Here is a 10124-nt window from a genome sequence, read left to right as displayed (position 1 = left end):
CAAGTTATATAAACACTCCAATATCTTAGTGGATTGATTCTCGACTTCCTTGGTCCGTGGATTTTTTTTTTCCAATTTGGAATTTCCATGTAAATCTTTGTGTCTCTTAGATTTATTGCTTTACTAGATTTACATTTCCGGGTTAAACTAATATGTTACTCTGATTCAGATTTCTGGGTTGTTTGATGCATTAAGATTTTTTTTGTTTTTAATTGATCTTTATCCTCTTTGTTTACTACATTAAGAACCAAAACTATTTAGAAAAAAAAAAATCAACTTTTATATATAGTTAGTATACACCCTAAAAATCCAAACCGGTTAAAAGTCATCCGGATCGGTTTCTTAAACCGGTTTGTGTACCTCAGCCTGGAACTGCTTTAAAGAATAACAACATGGTGGGCTGAGCCCTGTTCGATTTTCTTGATGATGTAAGAATTGAGTAAACTAAAGAGGGGTTTTCTCAAATCGGGCCAATCTGTAAATCAAATTCAAGCTAAAATATCACGAGTAGCGACACTCATTTGCTTCTAACTTCTTAGCATACACGCTTGCCGCTCGAAATTCAGTTCTTCTTCTTCTTCTTCTTCTTCTTCCTACCAGAAAGAATGGACAATCATCAAGTATGAACCCTAGTCTTTTACTCTCTTCTATTTATCATCGGTGTTTTGGAAATTCTATGTTTACTAGGTCTATACCCATGCTATACATTAAACCAAGTGTTTTCATATGTTCGAATTACAAAAAAGATGTTTCTGCTCCTTTTTTTGGTTAATGTGTCTATTACATTTGTCTGAAATCTTGTGTTTAACATCGAAAACTACTGTTGATGATTGTTATTCATGATAATCCACAGGCTGATGAGGAACATGAATTAGTTATGGAGCTCTCTGAAAAAGATTCGCTCTTGGAAAAAAAGAAGGTTAGGATTCTCAATTTCTCATAGTCGTATATGTTTCTCCACTCTATTATGCGCTACGTTAATTTTTATCTTGCTAAATGGTTTCTCAATCTCATCTTTCTTGACAGAAATTATTAAAAATCAACCATTTTGACCCTAATGGAAAAGTCAAAATCAAGAGCATTTGTAGCATTGAGTTACTGAATTCTGTTTTGGAAGAGATGCTCCAGAGAGCTCGAATCATAAATGCAGATGAGGTCAATAATATCACACATTGCTTTATCTTTCATCAATAATAAAAACACACTTTAGATTTCACAACCAATATGCTAAAATCATGAGTTATTGATTATTAGGTTGACCTTTACTTTGGAGGGATTGATGCTTTTGGATTTTGTAGTCCAAGAAATGAATTGGAATCTCTTCATACAATCTTATCACTTGTTGACAAGTCAAAGTCAACAAGTGAACAAATAAGACCAAAAGTCTTACAAGATCTTATGAATGCAACTTTAAACAAGATCCATGAATTTAGTAGCAACATTATAGAGGACACTAAGATTCTTTCCAAATGGAATTTACACAAGGAGAAATGTTTACTACAATGGGGTGAAAGCAATGGTGTTAAATCCAAACTTGATATTGCTTGTAAGTGTAATTTTATTGTTTTTTTTAATAGAAAATAGATAGTGATTTATTAATCATGTAAAAAGAATGACTTAATAGAGAAAGTCAGGGAAATGAGACCTTTCCAATTAAGTCCTAACTTTTAACAAAATTGTAATTTTGTTTTATATCGCAAATTATATAATCATTTTCTGAAAAAAATAAAAAAATAATATTGAAAACAGTTGTTGAAGGAGGTGGAAGGGGAGGTATAGCAAGAGAAGATCTTGAAGTTGGAGATATTGCTTTGGAAATTCCTTTGTCTGCTATAATTTCAGAGGACCTACTTCATGAAACCACTATGGTTTGTTTGTTTTGTTTACTAGAATTTTAATTTTTTTAATAATTATATAAATTAGGGTTAATCTCAAAAAAAGACTTTATAGTTTGTGTATTTTCTGGATTAAACCTCAAATTTGTTTTTTGCCATAAAAAAGGCCTTGTATTTTTTCATTTTTCCGAAAAAGCCCTCAACTTTGTATTTTTTTTCTGAAAAAATCCTCAACCTTCTAAATGCATCCCAAATAAACCCTCGACTTTTTTAGTTTTTCTTGAAAAAAACCTTACATTTTACAATCTTTTTTGGAAAAGAAAAAGACTAAAAGGGCCAGATTGGAAAAAATGAAAAAAAATACAAGGTCTTTTTCAGGCAAAAAATAAATTTGAGGTTTAATCCGAAAAAAACACAAAATAAAAGATTAACCCTATAATTTAATATTTGTTCCATTTTAAATTGTTAAGTTCACAAATACGTATGGTAAGTTTAAGTATATTTGATATATGAAAAAATCGAGTCTTTTATGCAACTTTTGACATAGAAAAATCAGGAATTTCAAGAGAGGTTTTCTAAATTTTATTGATGTGAAGCTTTTTACATTTTTTTTTTTTTTTGTGAATTGCAGTTTCCAATATTAGAAAAAGTAGATGGTATTTCGTGTGAGACAATGTTGTTATTGTGGAGTATGAAGGAGAAGTATGACAACAATTCAAAATTCAAGATTTATTTTGATGCTCTACCAGAAGCATTTAATACAGGTAGTAAAGATAAATCATAAATCATGTTTAAAAAAAGGGTTAATTACATAAAAGACCCTATTTTTTTCAGATTAAACCTTAATCCCTAAAAAGCCCTTACATTTTTCCAATTTTTTCGATTTGGTCCTTTTAGCAGGTTTATTGGTAATTTCCTGGTTTTAAACAAAGATGTAAGGGCTTTTTTAGAAAAAAAAAAGATTGAGGTTTAATCCGATAAAATATAAGGGCCAAATCGAAAAAAATGGAATAATGTAAGGGCCAAATTGAAAAAAGGAAAAATGTAAGGGCCAAATCGAAAGGGTTAATCTAAAAAAACACCTTATAGTTTGTGTTTTTTTTTTCGGATTAAACTTCAAATTTATTTTTTGCTTGAAAAATACCTTGCATTTTTTTCATTTTTTCTGAAAAAGCCCTCAACTTTGTATTTTTTTTTTCTGAAAAAAACCTTCAACCTTCTAAATGCTTCCGAATAAACCCTCAACTTTTTTAGTTTTTCTCGAAAAAAACCTTACATTTTACAATTTTTTTTGGCAAAAAATTTCTAATAGGGCCAAATCGGGAAAATTGAAAAAATACAAGGTTTTTTCAAGCAAAAAAATAAATTTGAGGTTTAATCCGTAAAAGACACAAAACATAAGGGTTTTTTTTATTTTTGAGATTAACCCATTGAAAACATGGAATAATGTAAGTTTATTTTAGAAAAAAAAAAGTTGAGGTATAAGCCGAAAAATACTCAATATTTTATGTAAATAACCCTTTAAAGTTATTTGATAAATGAGAACACACTTTGGGAAATGAAATCAAAAAACAAAAAAAAAAGTTATAAATTTGTTAAAGATTTGTATTAAGTAAAAAAGAAATACTTCTTAGATCTATAGAATCACAGGGTTAAGCTTTGGAATGGAGGCAATCATGGCATTAGATGGAACATTGTTGCTAGAAGAAATAATTCAAGCAAAAGAGGTCATCAATTTTTTTCTTTAAATATTGTTTCACTCATAATAATAGTTTTAGACCTAATTATACTAGGTGTAAATTTATTGTTTCTTTAAATGAATCTTGATTTTGTTTATGTTTGCTTCACATTTGCAGCACTTGAGATCTCAATACAACGACTTAATTCCATCATTATGCAACAATTATCCAAATATCTTTCCTTCAAATCTTTACACATGGGAAAAATTCTTATGGGCTTGTGAGTTATGGTATTCAAATAGCATGAAAGTGATGTTTAAAGATGGGAATCTAAGAACATGTTTGATTCCCATTGCAGGGTTTCTCAATCATTCGGTTTGTCATTTGTCATTTATCATTTGTTAATTCAATCTCTTCTTTTTTATTAAATGCAAGAAATATCAATGTACTTTGGTAACCCATTCTAATCATTTTTCAGATAACCCCACATATAATGAACTATGGAAGAGTGGACCCCACCACAAACTCTTTAAAATTTCCTCTTTCAAGACCATGTAACAATGGAGAACAATGTTATCTTAGTTATGGGAACTTGTCTAGTTCTCATTTAATTACCTTTTATGGTTTTTTACCAAAAGGATACGTTGACAACCCCTATGATGTCATTCCACTTGGTAATATTTTCTTTTATCGTAATGTCGTTTATCAAGAAAAGAAAAATGGTATTATTGTCAATTTGTCATGTTTTGATTACAGATATTGATCTTGATAACAAAGAAGATGTGAATCCGATGTGTAATTGGTCTACTCATATGGTGAGGGGGACATGGCTTTCGAAGAAGAATGGAATCTTCAATTACGGGCTTCCAATTCCGTTGTTGGAACATCTCCGTGAAGCTCGTATGTTGATGTTGGAATCAAATATTGAGGTAAATAATATTAATATTTCTTATTTGGGATTTTGACATGAAAGTCTTTAATTTTGTCAGATTTTGTCTGGTTTGTCCTTTATGACGATTTTTTTTCGTTAATAGCAGGTTTACAGGTTACAATTAAATCAAAGCTTGCAAAAAAAAAAACACTTAAGTTTACAAAACTTTTGCATTTTTTACCCTAAGTATACCTTTTTTTTTTTTTTTTCTCTAAAAAACGTAATGTTTAGTTAAACTTTTTTTTCGTGTATAAATACATTTTTTTCTGTATGAATACGTATAATATGAAAAAAAAATTAAATACTTAGGGTAAAAACGTAAAAGGTTTATAAACTTAAGGTTTTTTTTTTTGAAAATTTGATTTGGTAACCTAGAAACGTGCAATTATAGGTAACAAGAGAAAAAATGAAAAAAACTGGACATTAACGAAGAAAAAATCGTCACAGGGACAAAAACCGACAAAATTTTACAAACTTAAGGACTTTCATGTCAAAAGCCCTTCTTCTTTTATTGTGTTGGTTTTGTATATTGGTGTAAAATGTTGGATTTATTTAGTTATTTAGATGTGAGTTATATGTGTGTGTACTATTTAGGTGCAAGAAAAATTGGAATTGGAATTGGAAATTCTTGAAGACCTTCAATCTACATTTGATGCCATGATGGAAAACTTGGGTGAGACCGAACCATTGGGAAGGTACATAAGTGCTTCCGCCATCTGTCAGTCATGAAATGACAGAACAGTACAGTACAGGTTGTACTGTATTTGACATGCATTGGACTGAGACTGATATTAATGAGACAAAAACTGTAAATTTATGTCCCGTTCAAGAAAGGTGGGACAGGGATGAGCTCTTTGATCTCTTGCAGTGCAACCTGTTTTGTCTTGTCTTATGTGTCCTGCATGGCATAACAAACTATGGAGTTACGATTTTATAATATTACGCTTTGTTTATTTATAAATTCTCTTTTTTTTTTTATTTGAATAGAGAAAACTGTGATTGGGATGTGAAGCTTGCGTTGGATTTCAAAGAATTACAAAAACGGATCATTTCATCGATTGTAAGTTCATGTTACAATGGTAAAAAGTTTGTAGAACAAGAGTTGCACAACTGCAAATGTGTATAATTTTTCCTCCAAATAAATTCCATAAGCATTTTTGGTTTTTATTTTATATGTCAATTAATGACTTTCTTAGTAAACGAGTTTCTATTATTTAATGTTAGTTTTTAATTTTGAAGTTTGTGTATGAATAATAGTGTAACAGCTATTTAGTGTTAATTTCGAAGTGTGTAGTGTGTACATATTTATTGAGGTTAATACTTAATAACGTTCTATCTTGAGAAATGGGTTTCATAAGATTTATTGGTTATTATGCTTTGGTTTTGACATTCATAATGCTGATTTTTTTGGGTTGTTTAATTACATTTTTTCCAATTAATCAAAAGTCATATTTTTGAAAGAGTTTTTTACTCCGACCATTTTTGGTTTAACAGGTATTAAAATTAATATGAATTCTCAATTACATATATGATATTATATGTATTTTATGAAATAACATGTTACTTTCTAAAAATGACTATAATTTTCCTATTTAACAAATTATATACGTATCATGTAGGTAAATGAGTAGTAAGTTCAAGAATTTTGATTTGATTCTTTATATGATTCTATATAGGTTAATTAGAATCCAAGTTAGTCTTAAACACCAACTAAACTGGAAATACAGATTCACATGGAAATTTCTTGCAAAACGTTATTGGTTTTCATTGTTCGAACAAATATAATGGTTAAACTGTAAAAATGCCAAAGCTTTTATGTACAATGTTAGAGTTTGACACAGTTTAACAATATGATTTAAGTAATAGAGATACATAAAGCCTAAGATGCATTAACAATATTTCTGAAATAAAATACAATATTTTTGAAATATAATCAATGTTACAATGATATTTAAAGATCATATTCGATGTATATTATATAACATACAAACTCCAACAAAAACACTAAGTTTTAAGCTAATTTTATTAGACAAAATTGCAAAAATAGTCCTTGTGATATGCATTTTTTCTGAGATTTAGTCAAAATCTTGAGTTTTTTTTGGCATTGCGGTCCTTTGCCCATGTTTCTATGTGGTTTTAGTCCCTCTAAAAACTGAAATTACTGCAATACCCTTATGTATTTATTTTTTATTTTTCTTTCGGTTTTTATCGATTTAAATAATTAACTCTCTCTCTCTCTCTCTCTCTCTCTCTCTCTCTCTCCAAAAACTCAGCTACTCCCTTATCTTCTTCCCACATGTCTGCCATCTTTTCAACATCGGCACACCACCTACAACCTCATATTTGTTACAGTTCATTGACGAGCAACACCTCCTTCACATCATCATTCCCATCGTCTACCACTATATTCTTAAACTAGACCTGCATATAAAGAGAAAACACTCACAAGTTAATCGTTCTTCAACTGGGTTTACAACATTCTCGTCTCCTTCAAGTGTTTTATTATTATTATTATTATTATTATTATTATTATTATTATTATTATTATTATTATTATTATTATTATTTTAATTATTGAACTTATATCTCAAAACTTCAATTATATTCGGAGATCTGCTTTGATTTATGTTGTTCCTAACCCCTTTTCTTCTTAAGAACCCTAATTTCTCTGATGGTGTTGAGAAAATGGGTTTAGAGCTACGACAACGGAACGTGAGAAGGAACGTGAGAAGCAGATGATTAATTATCTACTTCCAGAAGAAATTGAAGAATTTCTTGGGATTCCTACAAGATCTGTACGTTCTTTTTTCTCTGACAGATGGTCAAAATTTCATCTGGGTTCGAATCCTGCTGAGATGTCTACTAGAGATCAGAAATTGTTGAAGAAACAACAAAATCTTTATTTTCTCAGGCGATCGGAAAATAAAGAAATGATTAATCTATTCAATATAATTACGTATTTACAAAATACCGTCTCAATTCATCCAATTTCATCAGATTCGGGATGTGATATGGTTTCGAAGGATAAAACGGATATAGGCAGTTCCACCAAGATTTCATTCTTGAATAAAAATCCATTTTTTGATTTATTTCATCTATTCCATGACTGGAACATGGGAGGATACACATGGTGGTAATAAAAACTCTAATATGTTCCTGAGTGAAGATGGTGCCCTAATTGTGTGTATCCCGATGATGAACAACATGGATAGAAACCCTTACATAGGTCTGTGTCGAACCAAAGGTTAGGGTAATGATTCAAAGCAGTAACGATGATGACAACACTGATGGAGAAAATGAAAACCTAGACACCTAAAACTCTAAAAAGGTGTGTGTAAGTGAGAAATAAGAAGAATATGATGATGATGAAGGTGGGGGAATTTAGGTGTGAGTTTCTTTTTTCTGGTGCGGTGATGATTTCGATTTGGGATTAGAACACCCAGAGTCCCATAAATCATCCATGGCAGAGTCAAATGATTGATTTTGATTCTAGGCATAGTTTAGTATTACACCATGATATTTGGTTGGTTTAGGGCTAGATTTTAAAGACAATGAATGAGAGTATTACGATTTAGGATTTGGACTGAGATGTAAAGATAATATAATGGGAGGTTAATGTCTTGATGGGTGGCTCTGAAAATGGAAACACGGATGTGATTGTGTTTAAATGCTTCAATGCCTACTCGAATTTGATCTGTGATTAAATTCTTTCAATGTTTAGGAAGTAAATAAGAAACAAGGGAGTATGCCTTTGAGGTTTAAAGTCTTTACCCAACTTTATATATCAGTTTTTTTATTGAAACCAACAAGCCATGAGAGAGGGGGGGGGGGGGGTCTTTATTTGTTTTTAGTTTTAAAATTTTAAATAAAAGGGGAAAATGTTTTAAGAAAATAGAAAAACAAATTAAAAGGGTAGATTAGTCTTTTCAAGTTTAACAAGGACTAATTCCACACACAAACTACCTCGAAAGGACCATAAAACCAAAAAATAGTGGTTTAGACTAAACCTCAGAAAAAATGCATACCGTAGGGACTCTTTTTGCAGTTTTGTCATTTTATTATAACAAATTAGAGTAAATTGCACAAATGGTCCCTATGGTTTAGGGTAATTTGCACGTTTGGTCCCTAACTTATTTTTTTTAACTCGGAAGATCCCTATTGTTTGTTTTTGTTACGCGTTTGGTCCATGTCTTACCTAAAAAGACTATTTTTCCCTTGATTTTTTAATTTATTTAAATAAACATACCCCAACCCCACCCCACTGACCTTACCTTACATACTCCACTATTTTTTCTCTATTTAAATAATAGTATATTTAGGTAAGACAAGGACCAAGCGCGTAACAAAAACAAACTGTGGGGACCAAGCGTGTAATAAAAAACAAACAATAGGGACCTTCTGAGTAAAAAAAAAGTTAGGGACCAAACGCACAAATTATCTCCAAACCTTAGAGACATTTGTGGAATTTACTCAATAAATTATTACTTTTTAAATTACATCAAGTTTTGTGAAACATTATGTTCTTTGGGCTTAGGAAAAGGGCCATTCATAACCCAATCTATCTGTCCGAAATATTTGCATCTAATCGGCTTGATTCTTTTCGGTTGTTTCTTCATTACATTTTTTATCTCCTCTCTTTAAGATTCTGATCAGCAATTAATCGACAATCAAGCTCACAGTTTCAATTAATCTTTTAGGAATGTAAATATACACATTAGATGCTATAACAGTAAGTTGATTTCTCAATCCACGTAGTTATATAAATCTAAATTGCAACCAATTCATTGCGCAATTTCAATTTCAGATTCATTCATCTGAGAAAATCTACACTCTCTATGCAATCTCTACTATGAATATCACATTAATCACAATTCATCTGATTAACGATCTCATGATGAATTCCGAAGATTAAACCGATCCGAAGAGCTTCAGTTTTTCAACCGTCAGTTCAATCATCGATATAAACCCTAGATCTAATCAAATTTAGGGTTAGAGTTATACAGAAATGTCTTGTTTAGCTTTATCTCTTCAACCTATGAATGGATCCGATATCCTTCTCCAAACACGTGAGTGGTTCCTTCCGGCTCGAGCGTTGGTCGCCCTGTTAGCTTCCCGGCAGACGTGTCTTGCTTTTGCCACCAAAAAAAACTAGAATGCGGAGGACGGCGACACCTCTTTCCATCAGAAGTGTCTTGTTGTGAGCCAAACCTTCACCATGGTGTCACATCGCATCCATGGAGTGTAATCTTCCGACGTCTTCTCAGGTTTCAGAATAGACCCATCAATGAACCCTATATTATTCTTGGCAAAGAGAAAGTTGATCGTCTCTTGAGACTAATCTGTATAGTTATTATCGGTAAGGGTATCATTGAAGTGGAAATGTTTTGGGTAGTCGGATGCATGGATATCGAATGGTGAATTGGCATACGCTCGACCTCCGTTTTTCTTTAAAGAATCAACAACATCCTCGGTTATAGTGGTTATTGGGTTTGAGGGTGATTAGGGTTTTATGTTGTGACTGATGGGTTTTTAGCAAAAGAACATTCTTATGTGCACATGCAAAACCCTAAAGCTCTAGATCTAGGTTTCTCTATTGTACATGCAAATTTATCCAAAGCTTGTAAACCCTAAACTAGCATACTATAAAATTCAAAATCTACATCTAATACAAGTTTAGAT

The 10124-nt window shown here is 31.2% G+C and overlaps 1 protein-coding gene across 1 annotated transcript; it reads left to right on the top strand.

Moving 5' to 3' along the window:
- Positions 1-372: 372 nt before the first annotated feature.
- On the top strand, positions 373-5683 carry LOC144998837 (SET domain-containing protein). The gene is made up of 12 exons (XM_078958571.1): positions 373-620; positions 854-919; positions 1027-1155; positions 1255-1546; positions 1750-1868; positions 2467-2599; positions 3486-3562; positions 3692-3889; positions 3993-4188; positions 4271-4443; positions 5040-5140; positions 5433-5683. The coding sequence occupies exons 1-12, from the start codon at positions 606-608 to the stop codon at positions 5569-5571; spliced, it is 1638 nt and encodes a 545-aa protein (XP_078814697.1). The 5' UTR covers positions 373-605; the 3' UTR covers positions 5572-5683.
- The last annotated feature ends 4441 nt before the right edge of the window (positions 5684-10124 follow it).

This window comes from Lactuca saligna, chromosome 5, assembly GCF_052625555.1.
Source record: "Lactuca saligna cultivar CGN05327 chromosome 5, ASM5262555v1, whole genome shotgun sequence".
NCBI classification, from domain to species: domain Eukaryota; kingdom Viridiplantae; phylum Streptophyta; class Magnoliopsida; order Asterales; family Asteraceae; genus Lactuca; species Lactuca saligna.
The sequence above is the reverse complement of the archived record's forward strand: the minus strand, read 5'-3'. Positions and strand labels throughout refer to the sequence as shown.

What these genes read in the sequence shown, in the direction of transcription:
- LOC144998837 (XM_078958571.1), top strand. An exon ending in GAATCATAAATGCAGATGAG is followed by an intron (nt 1,156 to 1,254) that starts GTCAATAATATC and finishes ATTGATTATTAG; the next exon opens with GTTGACCTTTACTTTGGAGG. An exon ending in CAGGGTTTCTCAATCATTCG is followed by an intron (nt 3,890 to 3,992) that starts GTTTGTCATTTG and finishes ATCATTTTTCAG; the next exon opens with ATAACCCCACATATAATGAA.